Source organism: Lepidothrix coronata, unplaced genomic scaffold, assembly GCF_001604755.1.
Source record: "Lepidothrix coronata isolate B3197 unplaced genomic scaffold, Lepidothrix_coronata-1.0 Scaffold8, whole genome shotgun sequence".
Taxonomy (NCBI): Eukaryota; Metazoa; Chordata; class Aves; order Passeriformes; family Pipridae; genus Lepidothrix; species Lepidothrix coronata.
In genome coordinates this window covers 5,512,592-5,531,277 of record NW_016690188.1, presented here as the reverse complement: position 1 = coordinate 5,531,277, position 18,686 = coordinate 5,512,592, and the positions used below count along the sequence as shown (strand labels likewise).

At 48.0% G+C, this 18,686-nt stretch overlaps 1 protein-coding gene across 2 annotated transcripts in view; it reads left to right on the top strand.

Moving 5' to 3' along the window:
• SUFU (SUFU negative regulator of hedgehog signaling) overlaps nt 1–17,441 on the top strand; it is a 97,918-nt gene extending 80,477 nt beyond the window's left edge. For both annotated transcript variants that reach the window (XM_017803710.1, XM_017803704.1), the window contains exons 11-12: nt 7,651–7,719; nt 10,899–17,441. In XM_017803710.1, the coding sequence (XP_017659199.1) occupies nt 7,651–7,719; nt 10,899–10,988 (159 nt within the window). In that variant the 3' untranslated portion in view covers nt 10,989–17,441. The remainder of the gene's footprint in view (nt 1–7,650; nt 7,720–10,898) is intronic.
• Nucleotides 17,442–18,686: the final 1,245 nt, after the last annotated feature.

Genomic DNA, 18,686 nt, shown 5'->3' with positions numbered 1-18,686 from the left:
CTGCTCAGAGGAATGGTCAGAGTGAAAATCACTCCTTAGCTACCTCTGCCCTGTGTTTGGGACAGAGCTGCCTTGGGCTGGGACGTGCTCAATGAAGAAGGGCTCTTCAGTACATTTTTCTGCATTTCTTGGAAAGGCTGTGGACAAACAGTACTTTCAGAGGCTTCTGACTTAGCAAAGCATTTTCATGCTTGTCAGACTTGTCCTCCAGAACACTTGTTTGCTGATCTTCATCACCTTCCTTGTAAGGGGTAGTTCTTGTACTTTGCAACAAAATGATCATACGCATTTGCTAGTCCTGTCAAAATACACTTTTTCCAAAATACCTCTCTCGATTCCTTTTTTCCCTAAAAACCTTTAGAAAAAAATCAAAAACAAGGCATCCAGCATGGAAAAATAAGTTGAGGCTTAGGGACAGCAAGGTCAAACCTCTCACAGAAAATGTTAAATGTGCCTGTAGGCAGGATAGGTACATGGAAGCCGTGGGAAGCATCCAGCATGCAGGAGCTATCAACATGCGCTATCTATGCTGGCAGTCACAGCAGAGGGGGGATTACTGTGAGCAGGGTCATGGGGGATGATCCATTCTTTTGGTTTGGCAACCTAAGGGAAAAATCTGGGAAAGAAGATCAAACTGAGGCCAATCTTGAAATATTTTCAGTTTTTCCTGCTGAAACAAAAGCCTTAAAGAGACCAAAAGCTGAAATAAAATCCTTTTATGTTGAATGAAACCAGAAATAAGAAAGTTTTCCTCAATAAAAACAGAGGGGAAAAATCTAGTTTTGCAGAATAGGGCTGGAGTTGTTAGAAGTTTTGCCTTCTCTAATCAATACTTGAGGGACATAATACTTGCATAGGATATGAGAAACTCATATTTTATTTCTTTCCTTTAATTTGAACCCTTATTTCTACTTCTTTGCTTTATGGGTGCCATAACTATAGGGTATTTTGGTTCTTCCTCAGCTCGTCCAATTGGAGTTGTTCCACATCATATAAAACACTGAATTAGTCAAGAGACAGAGTGCACAAGAGAATGACTCTCCTCCAGTAGAGTCAGGACATTCCCCTGGAAATGAGCACATCTGGTTCTTCTCTCTGCTAAACCACATGTTAAATCATTTATGCACATTGGCATAATGGCAGCAGCAGAGGTTCAAAGCAACATTTGAAACATCTACTCTGATGCTTGAGATGCTCACTTGTGAGTGGCAGCTATGGGTTGAGTCCTCTTTTGAAGAGATAGGATTGATTTTTGGTCTCCACAAACTTGAATAGCGGTGTTATGCCTAGCATGGTGACCTCAGGGACAACACCCAGAAGCTGTTTTAAGAAATGTACAACTGCAGCCTGGTCTTCTCCAAAGAAGTTATAGCTGTCCACTCAAGAAAACTTTTTCAGAATCTTTTGGGTGGTTTCCCCCAAATCCTTAAGCAGGTCGTGGGAATCTAAGGTAACACTTTTCCAGTAAGTTTATCGTGTTCCCCAAACACTCCTCAAAACCTCGCTGCATTATCCCTTTGTGTTCGTCTCCCTCACTGCTGAATGAGACACTGAGAGAAACTTACTCCAGGGTAGAAATGTCCCGTTAGGACATCACCATCCTCCCGATATCAACTCTCCTGCAACGTGTTCTCCGGTACTTTGCCCAGGCTAGTTTTGGATGAGTCAAGTTCTTTCATCCTTCTTAAGCTCACTGTCTATCCAGCCACCTAATGCCCCTTCCTTGCCTCTCAAACTACATTTTTGGCTACTTTGTATAGGTTTTCTTCCACCCACTTGGAGCATTCCTTGAAATGCCTGTTCTTCCTTTGCTTTTTCTCTCTGAAAAAAATGTTATTGCCTGTTGTCTTGGCTCCCTTGTCAGCCCTGTCCTCAACTGAGCCAAAATTTATGTGTTGAATCAGAGCAGCCTGGTCTGCAATACGGATCTCATCAGCCTAGGTTCTAAGGATCTCAGGTCCTTGTAATTGGGAGTGTCATAGAGAGATTCCACAAGGTCAAAATCTTTCCATGTCATCATATACTTCCTCTTCTGGGGTAGTAACATAGCAGAGTGAAGCAATAGAGTCCCTGAGGCATCTGTGAGTGGATGTTTCTCCTTTACAAGGAGGGTTGTGAATTTCCTGGAAGAGCAACGGTGGAATTTCCCATCAAAGGTGTTTGTTGCAATACTGGTGCCTTTGAGGTTGTAATGAGAGCTGTGGTGGATTCAGACAGCAAGGTGGCCTCTTCAGACAGCGTCAGGGCTGAGCGTGACGTAGAACAATGATGTGACAAGGCCTCTGCCCTGAACCACTTGCAGTCTGAGCAAAGCAGTGCAAAGAAGGCAGGGTCAAGGGGAGAGCAGAGAGATGGGCTTGGGGGTGCCTGTGGCACAGCATGTGATTCATCAGGGCATTTTATTGGTGGGAATTTCAGTGGGAAATGCTGACACACTTTTACTTCACTTTTTGCTGTGCTGCTGACAAAAATTAAGCTGAAACATTTTCAGGGCAAAGGACTCCTAAAAGTAGATGGATATTTGCAGATGTAACAGGTAATACGTGGGTCAGGATACAACTGCTCCACCCGTTCCAGGGATAGCGCCTGATGGATGAACAATTTCTTAGAAGGGTTGCTATGGTTTACATAGGGGTTTATTGCGATGTGTCCCCACCTTCTCTGGCTAGGCCATACAAGCCAGCTCTGTACTAAGTCCAGAACTAATAAAACATGGTTTTCTTTCTTTGACAAACCTGCTAGAAGAGCAAGTGTTTAATGCAAACAAAGCACTAGGGCAAAGTGTGGGATTGTTTGTTTTTTTCCTAGGTAGGCAAGAAAAGAGAGTATTGTCAGTAAAAGCACCTCTGCTTCACTGTACCTGGGCCAATTGCTTGTGTCTTGCCCTGGACAAAGTGTGTTTCCTGAAGTTGGACAGAGCTGCAGCTCAACTCCTAGTTCAGCTTCTATGGGTCTTCCTTCATTGAAGTCTTTCCAGCTGTACCAGGCATTCAACATCAGTGTGACCTCTGGTCTTAGCAGCGTTTTCTGAGCAGACAATTTCAAGCTCTCATGGGAGTGTCGAACCCTGTAGCAAGAGATGGGGAATTAACTGTGGGGTCGTACCTGTAAGCTGACTATAAAGTCTTTAATGTTTTACTAAGCACCAGTTGCTTTCAAAGTGAGCTGAACTCATCTGGAGCCCCATGACTTTGTGTACATTTTTTAGATTTCACCTCTTTTCATACACTTGCAGCCATGTAACTGTAATGAGTCACGGTACAGGTTTCTCAGCCAGCTGCAGGTATGAAAGCTTCCACACTGAAAGCTTCCACACAAACTCCTTCAGGTAAGGACCCATAGGTAAGCCCTGTAGGTAAGAAGTAGATTTCAGCAAGCTCAGGTGAGACTTGCCACGAGAGGGAGACAGCATGTGTTCCCTGAACACATCCACCTGAATGAGACAGCCTAGCCTGGTATTTTGTAACATGTCTGGACACATGCAGCTGTTAGTGAAGTCGTGAGAACCCAAACTTCAGACCTCAGCCGTGCAGGAGGTACCTGTGATAGAAAACTCTTTTGTCTAGTGATCATCTTCCGAGCATCTGTAGCATGACTAGGTGCCACAAAACACATGGCAAATGGAATCTAGATCTGCTAGCAATGGGATAGCTTGTGTCCAGGCCTCTCTAGGTCAGGTCAGAGAGATCCTGGTGCGAGCAGGACTGTGCAGCACCCAAGGAGATGTTTCAGATATCCGCAGCTGGCTGGCAAGGCCGTTCACTGTTCATACTGCAAACAGCCATTGCCAGTGCTGAGCTGCACCCTGTAACCAGCTTTGGCAGGCTGGGCTGACCAAATGTTTGCACAGGGCTGTGAAAACAACCCTGTGAGCACTGGGCTGCTGCAGCACCCGGGACACCCACCACCGCAGAGGACCGCTCCTTTGCTTCCTCAGCTCCAGCCGAGAGATTTCATGGGAGAAAAGGCTTGTTCAGTGTGCATGGGATGGCTTCGTTTGCCCTGCAGATTGCGCCGGCTTTTCCCATGGCTGCAGCACAACAGTGAGGCTCTGTTTTCCTTTGGGAAGGGAATAAGCTGCTTCATCATTGGGATCTCTGTGGAGTGTCCTGTTGATAAGATCAGTTAAAAGCATCAGAGGAAAACTGTAGATTCAGGTCTGAAGTATAAAGTGAATGGGGCCTATTTGTTTAATTTGAGCTTCTAAGGTTTAAATCCCAGAGGAAATTAAATTAGGTGCCTAGAGCAATGGCAGTCTGTCATGTTTATTTCCTGGGAATGTCACCTTTAATATCATGCACATATAATATGTGTGTGTGTCTGTGTGTGTGTTAATGTAATGGGGTACCATACTGTGCAGGAGCAGGCATGCTACAAGAACTGGAAATGTGAAATATTGTGAGTAACATTGAGATGGGATTGGATTTATTCTCATCTTCTCCATAAGACTCACTCACCAGCATGAAGGTGGTTTTGCTGATTGCAGGTGGATATGGTAGCCTGATCTATGAGCACAGGCCTTAGTGCTCTTGGGCCTTTTTGACAGTGCTACTTCTAACAGGAGAAATCTTGTCTAGACGCGAATCCAGGATGACAATACTTCTTGCTTCCAAGCCCTCTTCAGCAGTTGGTGAGCTGCTGGCACATGCCTTCCCCCTGCATCCTCAGGAGAGCTCAAGAGTGTCAGTTTCCTGTATTGAGGGATGAGGCTGCTTGTACATTTGGTTACATCAGCACTTTGGAGTCTCCCTGCTTCTCCAGGAAGGAAGGCAGGTCTCCCAGCAGCATGGGGTAGTAGGGTTTGGGGTGGGTTTTTTTCTGACTTGGACTGTTAAGGATGGGTTCTGAGAGACACGCTCTGTGTGTGTGAATGTCACTGCAGCAGTTTGTCATTGCAGCCTGTGATTCCTGCCCTCTGCCAAAGTTAACTGTCCATGCAGGGCTGGCAGAACAGCACTGTGATCTTTCCTCAGTGTAGAGCAGGCTGCCATTGCTTTGAACCCCCAAATGTAGTCCACCAGACAGCTGAGCTGTGGACTCCTGTCCCACTCCACTTGTCAGACCCTTCAGGGAGCCAGTTCAGCTCAGTACATTAGTGGAATTTGGGAGTTTTTTTCAGCTGGATTACCAGCATACAGAGAGGGGGCAGTGAGCTGCAGATGGGCTCAGCCATCTCAAGGCATTTCACCCAGTTTCGGTGCTAGCCACAGTGCTCCACATAGGTTTGTAGGTACTCTGGCAGTCTGTGGCGTAGCCAGGACCTGACCTGTCCCCTCTTTCCCTGTCTCCACCCTTTGCTGTTTACCCCTTCATACCGTGTCTTGTTTTCCTCCAGCCTCAGAGCAGCTGGCTGCCTCGCACACGTGGTTCCCATTTCTCTCCTGCCTCTGGCACCTTGGGAGCACCCAGGGGTCTTCCTGCTGTGCTTGTCTTCTAGTCTCCCTGCCAAAGCTGCAGCTCCTCATTCCTGCTCTCTCACCCATCCCAACCTCTGGCATTTTTACTCATCCGTGGATGGCTGAATATTCATTTCCTCCTGGCCTGATTGCTGTGAATACCAATTCCTCCTCCTTTTTCCGGCTGTTCTGTAGATTTTGATGTCTGCCAAATTGTTTTCATTCCCTCACCCCACTGCAGACTGCACCTCCGCAGAAAGCGATCTGCTCTGCGCAGAGCCCCGGCTCCCCACCCAGCTCTTCCTTCTGAGCTGAGCGATCAGGTTGCTCTCCAGCCTCCAACATGGACAGACGTCTCCCTCCTCCTGCAAACAGTCAGCAAATGAGTATCTCCAATTCAACAGGCAGAATAGTTACAGGCCCCTGCAAGGAGACTGCAGCAGTTTGTGGTGGTACTGCACTTTTCAGTGCAACGTTCCTCAGCTTGCCAGTCTGCAGATTGGTGCCAGATTGCAGAGTCCTGTCCAAAGCAGCAAGGTCCTGGCTCCTAGCTGAAGCAGGGTTTTTTCAGGTTCAAGGTATGATTAAAAAGGCCTGGTGAAGGTGCCTGCATCCATGCTGAGCAGCTTGGTCATAAACCCCAGCCTGGAGCCTGCTGCACATTGAAGTTAAGTGAAGAGAGGAATGCAGTGGAGAAAGGAGCTAGTGGTTCCCTTGTCCCCTGAGAAATCTGTGTACAATGACAGCAGGGTGGCATGATTGAGGGGAGAGGACTGCATACACCTGGTAGCTCTCGGATCTGGATTTGATGGTTTTGGATCTCTTCTCTTGCCAAACAAAGAAAGGAGACCAGAATCTTCCCTTTCTCTTTCTGTCCAATAGTCCTGCCTATGCATTGCCAAAATGGAGCCCAGAGGCTTCCACTTGCCCGTGGCACCCTGGCAGTCACTTGCTCTCCACTGATGTTCCTGGCACCAAGCTGCCGGTGGGCACGGGAGGTGGCTTCCTGCATGGCGATGGGACAGCCTGGCTGCCCCTCTTCCCGGTGTGAGCTGGGGAGCAGTGCAGCTGGGCACTTAGTTCCAGCAGTGTTTAGTGCTAGACAGGTCCCTTCTCTGGAGCATGTGGATCGTGACTGGGAAGAACAGGGAAAGGGAGGGGTGCAAAAGGGGGCATGGGGATGGTGGTTGCTTCAGGATGGAAAGTAATGCCAGAGATGGAGGAAAGGGTGGACCGAAGGAAGGAAAGGAGGAGCAGGGGAAAAGAAATAAACCTGTAGGCTAAAATGGGAATAATAATCCACTGGATGCTGCTGCAACCTAACTCCCAGGAATGCTGCTCCAAGGCCCCCTCACTGCGTGGGGATGTTTGCCTGGTCCTGCACTGCCGGCTCTGCTCCTGTGCCAAACCAGCTGTCCTGCCTGGAGCTCTGGCCTTTGCGGCTGTTGTGAAGAGGGCAGGATATGTTTGCTTTTGGCTATCACGTGGTTTTTAAAAGAGGGTGGGAGTTCCTCCACTTGAATTCCTGGGGCTGGTTTCCCCCATGGTGTCTCTGGTTTCTGAGACTTGGGGGACTCCATGGAGCTGGGGTCCTGGCCTGCATCCGGGACTGTTGACTTGACAGCAGCTGTTTTCTTGGGCTGCTTCATGCTTGCCAGCTGGCTTTGAGATGAGCCAAAAGTTTTCCCAACACAGGCATGCAAGATGGGCATGTGCCATCCCAACATGGAGGTGCCGAGCATGGGGACCTCTGGGAGCACCTCCCATAGCCAGCATCTGGTTCATCTGAACAATGTGCTGCACCGGGGCCAAAGCCTTCCCCATGCCTGGAGCATCAACTCTGCACAGGTCCCAGTCTCTTCCTGTGCTGCTGTTTCCTGATTAAACTGTGAGCTTAACTTCAATGGATCAGATAAAAGTGGCTGTCTCCCACTGTCTCTCCAACAGTTGTTATCTTGACCCTTTTTCCTCCTTCCCCACTCTGTCTGTCTAAAGCCGAGCCTCTAATTTTAGACTGAGGAAGATAATTGAGGGTCAAAAAAGATTGCTGTATAATTTCAACATTTTTTTCAGTGGTTGGGGTGGAAGGCAAAGTTAGGAGCTCCTTGCCCTCAAACCTTTGTATTGTGGGAAAGAAGGACACAGGGGAAGGAGTGAGTTGGTACAGTCTGCTCTCTGCAGAAGCCATGCTGTCTCCTGGCAATTGGCTAAAACTAAGAGTGTGAAGGCATAAACTACTGTATTTCCATTGCAGATCCTATTGACCGAAGAGTTCGTAGAGAGAATGCTGGAAGATTTAGAAGATCTGAATTCTCCAGAGGAAGTAAGGCTGCATCGTTCCCATATCTTCCATGTACTGTCACAGAGAGCTCAGCCCATCCTGCAGTTTGCCTTTGATCCTCCCCTCAGCTTGCAGGCTGTGGGCCTGCCCCACAGACTTGAGGCCTTGCTAAACCTTCACATCTGCTGTGAACTGAGGCACTGAGAGAAAGGATTGCAAGAAATACAGGACAGGGATAGATATTAAGAGAGACTCTGCATTTCCTTTCCACCAGCATCTTTCCCAACATGATATCTGAGCATCCCAAATCAAACCAGTGCAGCCCCTGCCTGTGGGGGGTTTCCTCCATGCCATGCAGAGATAGTGTCCTTGCAAGCAGCTCCAAGTACATCACCTTCCCTGCTTTCAGAAAGGCTGGAAGTGGTGGCAGCACATTTACTGCTGAACAATCTGTTGTATGAGCCTCTTTTTTTGGTTTTGGAAACAGGCAGGGGCTTTCTCACATCTGCTATTTGGCCTTCACCTGCTGCCCCTGCACGGCGTGCAGAGGACCATCACCAGCCTGGAAACGTTACAGCAGCAGCCAGGGGAGCTTTATAAAGCTTTGCTGTGTGGTACTAAACTTCCCCCTGCCATGTGATCTCTTCCTGGGGAACATTTAACACCCCGTCTCCCATGCATGCCATATAAATATTCTGCTTGACTTCAAAGAGCAGTGGCAGAAATGACATGTAATATTTTTAATCCCATTTTTTACAGCTCCCTGCAGACTCTAAAGAAACTTTCCTTGGCTTGTAGAGCAGCCCTCCCATCCATTGCCCTGCTCCCCTCCCCCCAAGAAAATCTCAGGGCTCTAATTGTTTAATCCAGAGTTGACTTAATGCCAGGGTGTTCTTCACTGTGTGAGTGGGGAGAGCACGCTGCAGGCTGTGCAGTGACTTTCAGGCCAGCTTTTATCCAGTTAAACCTAATCCGAAGCTCATTTTTGCTAGTGACGTGGAAGCCCAGTAGCACTTTGGTTTGAAGGCCCTTTAGTTAAGGCTTTGGACAGCTCATGTTCCTCTGCTGTCCGCTGAGAGGCAAGGAGCATGGCAGCTCCTGGCACCGCGACCAAGAGTTCGGTTCCGAGTTACTGTGACTTTGCTAAATTAAAAGTTGAAAAACAAACAAATGCAAAGGATGGCTTCTCCAAGAGGATTGCTTTGGAACCACTGCTGTTTATAAAAAGGAAAATACTTGAGATGAAATGTGATCTTTCAGTATCCAGATTCCTCCAAGGATTTGTAACTTGCAGGATCCCAGGCTGGGCCAACTGAAGGCATTCCTCAGCAGCCCTGACTGTTGCTGATGATGTTCATGTGGTAGAACAAAGTGCTGCGAGGAGAATCTTTCCATTGCTGCATAAAGAGCCACCTGTGTTAGGTGAAATTAAGTGAAATAATCTGTCTGAGTATCTTTAGCATGTTTTTCACATGCCCTAGACAGTGAACTCAGAAGAATTTCCTGGGCAGTGCACTGCCACTAGGTTACATGGTGCAAGCTGTACACAGGGCTTGACTTTATAAAAAACAACCATAAATGGGACTTGGGCTGTTTGTTTCCTAGAGGATAAAGATTGGGAGTTTATGGTAGCCCCTATCCTGAAGAATCCTCCTGCCATGCCCCTAGATCATGGGTAAGACCCTGAACCAGCAGGCCAGCATACTAAGGTCAATGGATACTAACAACAGGTTACCCTTGTGGGCAGCTGCAAGTGGAGCAAGGTCAGGAGCAAATTCGTGACAGAGCTGCCCTTGCTGTGGAGCAGCAGCTGGAGGGCATCTGCTTTAGCAGGAACCTGCCACTGAGCCTGTGTTAAGGTCCTTCAGAAACAGGGTGCTTCTGGAAAGAAAGACAGGTAATTGGATAAAGATGGATGATTTGCAGGTTGCTCTCCCCTTGTACCGACTGTAATTCATGTTGCCCCTGAGAACCTATTGTGTTGCTGGCCTTGGTCTGAGGACTCTCCTAGGAGAGGACCACTGTATCCATAACCATTCTGAATTAGCCATCTCCAGGTCAGATTGTCACTGGTGTGATTCCTCAGTGGGAGTCTCATCAGGGTGTCAGAGAATATTATAATGCAAGGCAGTGCAACACTGGGTGCAGTAGAGTTTTGAAAACAAAATGATCCTGCAAACTGGCTTCCAGACCTATCCCCCACATGTTTTGGATCCTCAGTCTGGGATGGTGTGAACTGCCTATGCAGAACTTGTTGCCATTCAGCTGTGGATGGGGCAGATTTGTAGCCTAAGAGATTCCACCTCTCACATCCCACACCCTCCACAGACCTGTGTTTGAGAGACCTGTGTGAATGCATGGGCACTGGTCACATGTGGTTGTGAGAAGGGTTGGTGGTAAGGCTCCTTGGAGATCTCTCCCTGCATGGTTGTGTTTGGGATCAGAGATTTTGGAGTGACTTCCTAGCCTAAGGTGGGGTGCCCTGGAGTGGCAGGATGGGACCAGTGCACTTGTTTGGGAAACATTGGCCAGAGCCAGTGCTGTGTAAACCAGACTGGGGCAAAAAATCTCCATTCTGTGTGCTTCAACCAGAGTTTGCAAAACAGCCTGAGCAGCTGAGTGCCTGTGAGAGCACGAGGCATTGTATGGCTCCGTGGAGCCTTTGTAGATGCTGTGCAGGCACTCTGGCTTTCCACAGCCAGGGCAACACAGTTTGTCCTCCTGGAGGTGGTGGCCATTTGCAAGCCTGTCCCCCAGCAGAGCTGTGCTGGCTCACCTGCATCCCACCCTTGAATGAGCAGGGGTTTGAAAGCTGCCCAAAGTCTACTTTTAAAGCAAATGTGGGCTCTGGGGGCTGGGGTAGGTGAAATGAAAGGGACATGATTAGATAAGAGGGAAGACACTTCTGGCTGCAAACCTTCAGAGAGGTTAAGAAGGGGAAATTGGGGGGGCGGGGGGCAGAAACCCTCCAGCATTCATCTGATGAAATAAACAGCACTTGGGCTGAAAGCTCAGAACTTTACTTTGGCAGCTGTGGCGCAGGCCACATTATCTAATGTCCACTGCTGTCCAAAACATACTGATGGGGAAATGTTTTCTTAGTGGCCTCTTGTTTTAAAAAACAATAATAACATGGGGCTGCCTGCCTTCGCAACAAGTATGGTTTTTTCTATGCAGGTTGCAGCAATATGCATTAACTGTTTCTCTTTACTGTCTTACAGTTTAAACTTCCAAAGGAGTACAGCTGGCCTGAAAAGAAACTGAAAGTTTCCATCTTGCCAGATGCCGTGTTCGACAACCCGCTGCATTAGAGCTGAATTACACTCTTCTAACAACTGGGAGAGCCAAGTTACTGTCCATTACCCAGTGACTCACAGGATAATTAATGCAGTAAAAACTCTGCCTGCAAATAAAAAGAGTTTGCTGCACAACCACTGCAAACAGAAGAGGAGCTACTCAGCACCAGCCCAGACCGAACTGAGCCCTTTCCTTTATCCTTCCCAAGGCTGAACTCTCTGGGAGCAGCCTGCGTATGTGTGAGTGCGAGTGAGAAATATTTAACTATGAAAATTAGTAGTAAGAATCCTTTTTCTCTCTAGCTGCAGAACTCCCCTCTGCCTTAGCCCAGGGTGTAGACGCTCTGCACGCCTGTATTTACACATACATTTCTGCCAGGTGCGAGCCTATAATCCATGGATTAAATGTTCTTTACGTGACTCTGGAGTCCTTTTGTTAGCCAAACTTTTACTGACTGCAGAACTGTTCTTCCATGTGCTATTTTTTTTTCTTTTCAGAAACAGAATGGTATTTCCCCTGTTTAAAGGAGGCCAAAAGCTCACATGCTTGAAGCTGAACAGATTTAAAGATGAACTTTCTAGTTCAGTCAAGAAAAACAAACCCAGATCCTCCCTGCCCTCAAGTTAGGCATGTTTTAAGTGTTGGTCTTGGTGCTATTAGCTATGGTATCACTGCAAACAGAGGCAACTTTATTCTCATGCATCCTGTCCTTGTGCCTGAACCCCAGGGAAGGTCGCAACCTCTGGTTTTGCACAAGCAGGAGGAAGAAAGCTACCGGGGCGGGGGAGATCTCCTGTTTACAGTGTGTTTATCTTTAAAGAGATACTGTCAAGTATTTTTTCCTTGCTATTGTACAGAATTTTAGAAGCTAGAAAGGATCATTTGTTCACAGGGACAACTTCAGCAGCTCTATAGGATCCAGGGGGCTGCTTGAAAGCATATGAAGTGGAGATCTCCGCTGCCCTGGCATAGCAGAGAGGAGACTCAGCCTCAATAAAGCCAACTATTCTCCTGTTCAGCAGGGTTCTGCCCTAATGCAACTGTTTTCCCCTCTAGCCTCGCTATGGTGGCTCTTGTTGCTGACCTTCCTCCTTTCAGATAGACTTGAACTGGAAAGCATCAAAATCGGTCTGAAGAGACCCTCTCTCTAGATCCCTGTGGCTTCCTCCTTGGAGCAAAACATGGTGTGCAGAGGAGCTGGTCTCTGCAGTGCCAGCTTGTGTCTCTGCATAGAGCTGCTGGCCCTGTGGATACGCTGCAGCAAACCACCGCAGGCTTTACCCCCTGCTGCTGCTGCAGGTTGTTTCTGATGCATATTCCCCAGCCTTCCTCTCCCATTGTCTTTTGGTGACAACTCTTCACTCCTTGTCAAGGGGAGGTGCAGCTTTCCTTCCACCCCTTTCTGCCTACAAGATAACTTGGAGGTTTATGCAATTGCTGTGTGATCATAATACAAGTATAACAAAAGCTTTTAACACTTAACTCCCCTGATCAAACAACAAAGTCCAGGAGGCCTCACAGTACCCCAGGGTTGGTTTTCTGTTTGTTTTCTGATTTAATTTCTTCCCGGCACAGTCAGCTTTGATGTTTTTTGCATATATTTGAGGCTGGTTAATGTTGGTCAAGAAGCAGAGCTAGGAGCCACAAAGCTTTCCTTGGACTTGCTACAGAATTCCTCTGTGGCCTCAGGCGAGTCACTCAATGTCTCTCTGTGCAGAGAGGGTGATTATTGACTAGAGGGTTGTAGGACCTACCGAAGCATGCCAGGGTTTGCAGGGGAGGGCGTGCTTTGTGTACCAAGTAGTATTTGTACTATTATAATTGTTTTTATATTATAATTTAAGGCAGGCCAAATGCAGAGTCCAACACTGCTCTGCAGAACCTTCCTTTCTGCAAAGCTACGAAGCAATTTACATGTAAATGAGTTTGTCATTTTGTCTGAACTCAGAGGATCATCTTAAAATCCTGCTGTGAGAGAGCAAACTTTCAGATATCTGCATGTGCCAGCCAGAGTGAGTTCTGTGCTGAGGCAGGCTGCATTCATCCGTGGGATCTCTTGGCCAGTTTTCATTGTCCTGGTTAGCAGTAAGCATCCCTTCTGTACTGTAGATGTATATGCAAGGGACAGCGTGGGTGAGAAAGCGGCATGAAAATGTACCAGTCTAGCTTCAGAAACGACGTGCCCAAGTGTCCCGCTGCAAGATAACGAACAAACAGATGATTGTGGCAGTGGGGGAAAAGGCAAGGGCAGCAACTACAATTTTGTCCCAAAGCCATCCGCCAACAGTAGCCCATGGATGCTCTTGTACGAGCTTGCTGGGGGTGCCTGCAGCAGAGCTGGCCTGTTGCCACCACGCTGGCTGCTCTTCCTTGTTTCCAGATGCTAGCTCTCATTAAAAGGAGCTTTAAATCCACATCTTAGTGGAGAACGGACATTTGGAAGGTCAATTGTTGCTGTTCCTGCAGAGATCAGCACGGAACAGAGAGAAGTCCATCAGACCCTCTCTGAGCTCTGACACACATCTGGAAAGCTTGGGACCTCGTGCCCTATGAACTCTTTGAGCCTTGGCGGCAGGGATGTGGTGCTGTACGCAGGGAAAGCACCTCCTCCAAGCTGCCTTGTGCTTCAGTTCTGCCTTTCTCATGCATATGTTTTCCTCACCATATTTACTCTCATCGGACACTCTGGGTTGGATTTTCATTGACTTCAGAGGGAGCAGGCTGAATGCATTTTGATAATCCACCCAGGATCCTTGTGTGTGTGTGTATTTTTGTTCCATGTCATGTATTTATATATAGTTCTGTGTATTTGAGTTATGAACAGGTGGCATGCCAGAAATCTCTATTTCTGAGACACTTTCTCACAGATCGTTGCTGGTAGCCAGATAACAATTGAGGGGAAGGCTTGAAGGGAAGGAAGTGAAATCTTCCTATTTAGTTAAGGGGGAAAATATTAGACAAATAACTGCTAAAATAGAAATATGTGTCTAATTGGTAGACCAATTATAAGAGAGAACCTGGTGAAAGTCAGCTCTTAAGCTCCCAGGTCACGTCGCTGCCTCTCAGCAAGTTATCTAAGAATAAGGAAGTTGCACATTACTCTGTATCATGAAGAGCTGGGCACCCACAGGACCTCCCCTCCCCAATTCACATGAAGTTTGCAACTGTGCAAACTTACTCATTGGCAAGTAAATGAGATGTCAAGTCTGGATATTTTCATCTTGGGGCAAGAGGATATGCCTGTGTGTGAAGGAAATGGAAAAGAAACCTTTGTATTTTAGTGAGCAAGTAGTTTGAAACAGGGAAATGCATCAGTGTTAATAAGTACCACAGTATTTTTCTAGCCCAAACCTGCTGAGATGGTAGGTCCACTGGTGCTGATTTTTTCCTAGATTGCGTAGAAGGTCTGAAGCAGGTTTGTATGGAACCAAAACCTCTGAGGCTTGTGTTAGCTAAAGACAGTGACCTGGATGGAAACGAAAGCAGCACGTACAGGTTTTCTCCCTTCTGGAGAAATCCAGCAATGCAGGTCAATCAGGATATTTCAAAAGATGAAGAGCCTTGAAAATCCAACATGTGACAGCAATTCTGAAACAGGAGAAGGTCTAAAAGCCAGGACTACTCTCCCTCTCAATTTCTGATTAAAAACAGGGCAAGGAGTGTATCATTTCAGTATTAAAGTATGTAGGATGTGATCTGAGTGGAGCAGTCAGTCTTGTAGCTGCTGTGCCCATACTTTCAGTGGCTTAGGTGGTGCCTGCTGCGTCTAATGTCTTTGAGGATGGTAATATGCTAGTTCTACTGTATGTGAATTTGCCAACAGTGATTTGAAATATTCTGAAGCTCTTCACTTCAGATATTCAGTTGCTCATGGATGGCTTTTGAAATTACACCATCAGGTCATCAAATAGTCTTGGAAGAAGTGAGGGTTGTGTTGTTTTTCATCTGTGACCAGTAGAAATATCTTTTAAAACCCCAGTTGAAAGTGATGCTTGGCTTGTGCGGGCAGATTGCTGGGGAGAGGTGTGTGTGGGGCAGCAGGTGAGCAGCCCCCCTCCTGCACCCACAGCTCAGTGGCAGTGCAGTGCAGTGCAGGCAAGGCAGTGCAGTGCTTACGCGTCTCAGGCGCTGCAAGTGGAGCTGCAAGGGAAGCTGGAAACCAAAGTGGGAATCATCGGTCCCTCAGCACAGCACGGGATCCCTGCAGGCCAGTCCTCATTTCCATGCCAGGACCCACAGAGGTCCAGCACAGGTGCAAGCATCCAGCCATGCACATCCCACCGTGTTCACGTCTCTGTGAACGGCTGTGTTGGAAAATGTTCACTGGAAAATGTTTGGCTGACTGCATGTTTCACAGGATGCTGGGTTAGCTCACAGGTTGGCATGGGATTGTGGTTGCTCGGCTGTTAATCTGTCCTGATGACTGTTCCCTCCTCCTAGATGGGCATCCAGAGTCCCGCTTTTCCAGCTTGTATCTGGCCAGGGCAGGGCAGCATCATGTCAACTGAGGAGAAAAGCTACGGGCCAGAGGAAACCCTTAGACCCATGTGTCCAATTTTCCCTTTGCCCAGGGCATGGCCTTGCACCTTGTGGCTCCTCTGTATGAAGTCTTAGGCTTCAGCCCCTGTGCCATCACAGCCAGCTGAGGAGGGGCTCCAGCACCAGGAGAGCCCTTCCACCTCCGGGGGACTCGGTCCTCTATGTAACTGCACTCCCCTGAGAGAATACATTGTGCCTTAATTTTTCTTGTGAGTGAGGCTGCAAGGGCAGCTCAAATTGTTGGGCAACCAGAAATTCCTTTCTGTGCATCTGTCCCTATCGATAAATGCCAGCCTGCACAACAGCCAGACTGTATCCAAAACAATCTCAAAATCCACATTTGCCTCTGAGGTTCACCTCCCAAGATTTTAAAGCTGGATTTAGGTCTCTGGGACCTAATGGGCTCTCTTTCAACCTCCTATTCTTACGACATTTTTTCTGTTGTGCAGTGTCTGCTTGTTCTCTTTTCTTTTAAAAAAAAAAAACCCTTGTGTTTGACATGAGTCCAAAATTTCAAATGGGGAATAGGCCTGAGGTTGCAAATGTGTTTTAAACCTGGTCCCGCATTGACTTGTCTCTCTCAGGCAGAGAACCTGGAGTGTATTGTGCTTCACCACCTCTTCATTTCTACCATAGTTCTGTTTCCCCTAAAATCGCTGACAGACCATAAAATTATCCTAAGTGGCAGATCAGTTCAGAAACATCATTTCTAGTGTGCTCTGAAGGGGGTATCCCTTCTCTTTCCCTCACTGAAAGACTATTCACCATTTGGCTCGTAGAGCCCCGACAGCAGGAGAGAAACATCAGCCCAGAAAGGGCTGCATGTGGCAGATGTGACAGGCCAGTGCCTGGTTGTTTTTAAACTGTCCTGATGCTGTGTCTGCCCTCTTTAAAAAGAGGGAGAGAGAAAAAAAACAAGCCAGAGGAAAATTTCCTGCCGATTGTTGTGTTTTGCAAACACTGGTCTTTTCTCTTGCCCTCTCCCTCCACTCCCAGCGAGGCTGGAGATGAAAATGGCTCCTTTGTTCCTTTCCCTGGGGCCCAACTGCAGCGAAAGTGCGGCTCCGGAAACCCTCCGCTGCATGAGTGGTGAGGGTGGGAGGGACCAAGCTGTCACCGTGTGCGGTAGGTCCTACGTAAACACAGCATGTGTTGACAATGCTGGGAGCAGGATGGGCGCAGAAGGACTCTGTGGTGCTGGTGACAAGGCTCCTGCACCGTTCCTCCTGTGGCAGTGAGCGGGATGCAAAACCCGTGGGGGCAGAGGAAGGGGAAGTGGGTATGAGTGGCCATGTCATTCCAGTAGGGGCTGATCACAGGCTGGGGGGCTCTGGGCTTTTGGCTTTCCCCAGAGTGGGAACGTGCAACTCCATGGAAGCAGGCAGCATCCCACTAGGGGCTAACAGCAGTGCCCTGGCCCCCATGCTGGGATGTTCCTTCCGCACATCCAGCCCTGTAGTCCTGATACTCTGAGTTTGGCCACAGTCATGCTCCAAACCCAAGTTTAGTCATTCAAAACCCTTCTCTCATCTAGTGTAGGCTGGACTACCAACTTCTCCCTTTTATTAAAATTACAGAAGTTTTGCTGCTCGCTGGGAACACTACTTGTTTTGTGTGCTGGTTGATTTCTGTAAATCCTAGAGCAAAGGCAAGGTTCCCTGGGCAGGGCACACATGGGTGACCAGGACCACAGTGAACCCTGACCGCTGGGGCTGCCCTTGAGCCTGGAGGTGAACCTTTCTGTACTTAAGCAGTGTGTTTGTGTGTGTGTGTGTGTGTGTGTGTGGTCTGCGGGCACAGGGTCATGTGGATCGAGGAGCCCCAGGACACTCCCGAAGGGGCTGGAAGGAGCCTGCGTTTCTGCAGCCGGTGTATCAGTACCTTGTAGATGGCCTTTCTTCCCTCTCTCCTCCTTTTTTTTAATAAAAGACAAAAAACAAATGGAAAGCTAAACTAGCAGAGGTTTTAAAATATTTTATATTAGTTTCTAATGTAAATTCTTACATTGTTATTGCAGTGCTGGGTGTGTTTCGCCTGCACATGACTTTTTGTAATATTTTTGTGAATCACTAAACGTTTTTTTCCTCCCGTGTATTCTAAGTGCATTAAACATATTTGCAGAATTGTCAGTGTCCTTCTCTGTGAGCAACTCAATGGGACTGACTGTCTCCTGCTCAGCCCCGTGGCTGCTTCAGCAGCCCCTTCTTCTCCTCATTGGCACCTTTTCCCCCTGGCCCCAGGGGAGTGAGATCTGCTGCCCAGACCTCTTGAGTGCAAGTGTGGGAGGGAAAGGGATCTTTCTTTTCCCAAAAATAATCAGCAAAAGAGCCAGTCCCAGGCCCTAACAGGTTTAAGATCTTCCATGAGTATCCTCTGGCAAAAATCCTTGAGCCAAGGCAGCCTGAGTGCCCTGACAGCCAGAGTTTTCCATGCCATTTGGACAAGCTGGGATCCGGAATGCTTGCACGTGGGTCCAAGGATGCAGCCAGTTGGCTGAGGGATGGCAACTTTGTCCACCGGCACGGGAAGGAGGGAGCTGGGGTGAGTGCCGGGTCAGGTCCGTGATCCTGCGCTCTGCCAAGCACCTCCTGGCTTCAGTGGGATTTGTGGGGGTGTGGATGTGCGCGCAGAGACTGAATGTGTCAGGGAAGAGACACAGCAAACACTTATGAAAAAATATTACTGAGCTAATGTTTCAATGATTTCCCAGTAACGCAGAATGATTTTGCAGTAATATTTTTACACTCCTCAGTAATAAATGCCTTTAAGGTCAGAGAGAAAGGGTGGAATATCTGGGGGGGAAGGGAGATCGCTGTGTGCAGAGGAAGGGTAGTAGGGGAAAGAAAGGATGTGCAGGGAGCCAAAATCCAACTTTGGGCAGGTTTTGCCATTGCTCTTTGTGGGTGTTATCTGAGCCCACCCTGCATCACAAGGGGAGCAATTGGTGGAATGGGTTTCTGCAAGGACTTGTTTTCTTTTGAAGTTTGGGGTGAAAACCATTCTTTCCCTAAGAACCCCTCCTACAGCCATATCTAGACACAAATTGCCCCAGCCCCAAAGCAAAGCAGTGGGATCTCCAAGCTCTGCTAGTGCAGAGCAGCCCATGCTGGACATGCTGAAGGGAACATCACCGCAGCTTGGCCAGGTTTCATCGTGTCACTTGAGGACACCTT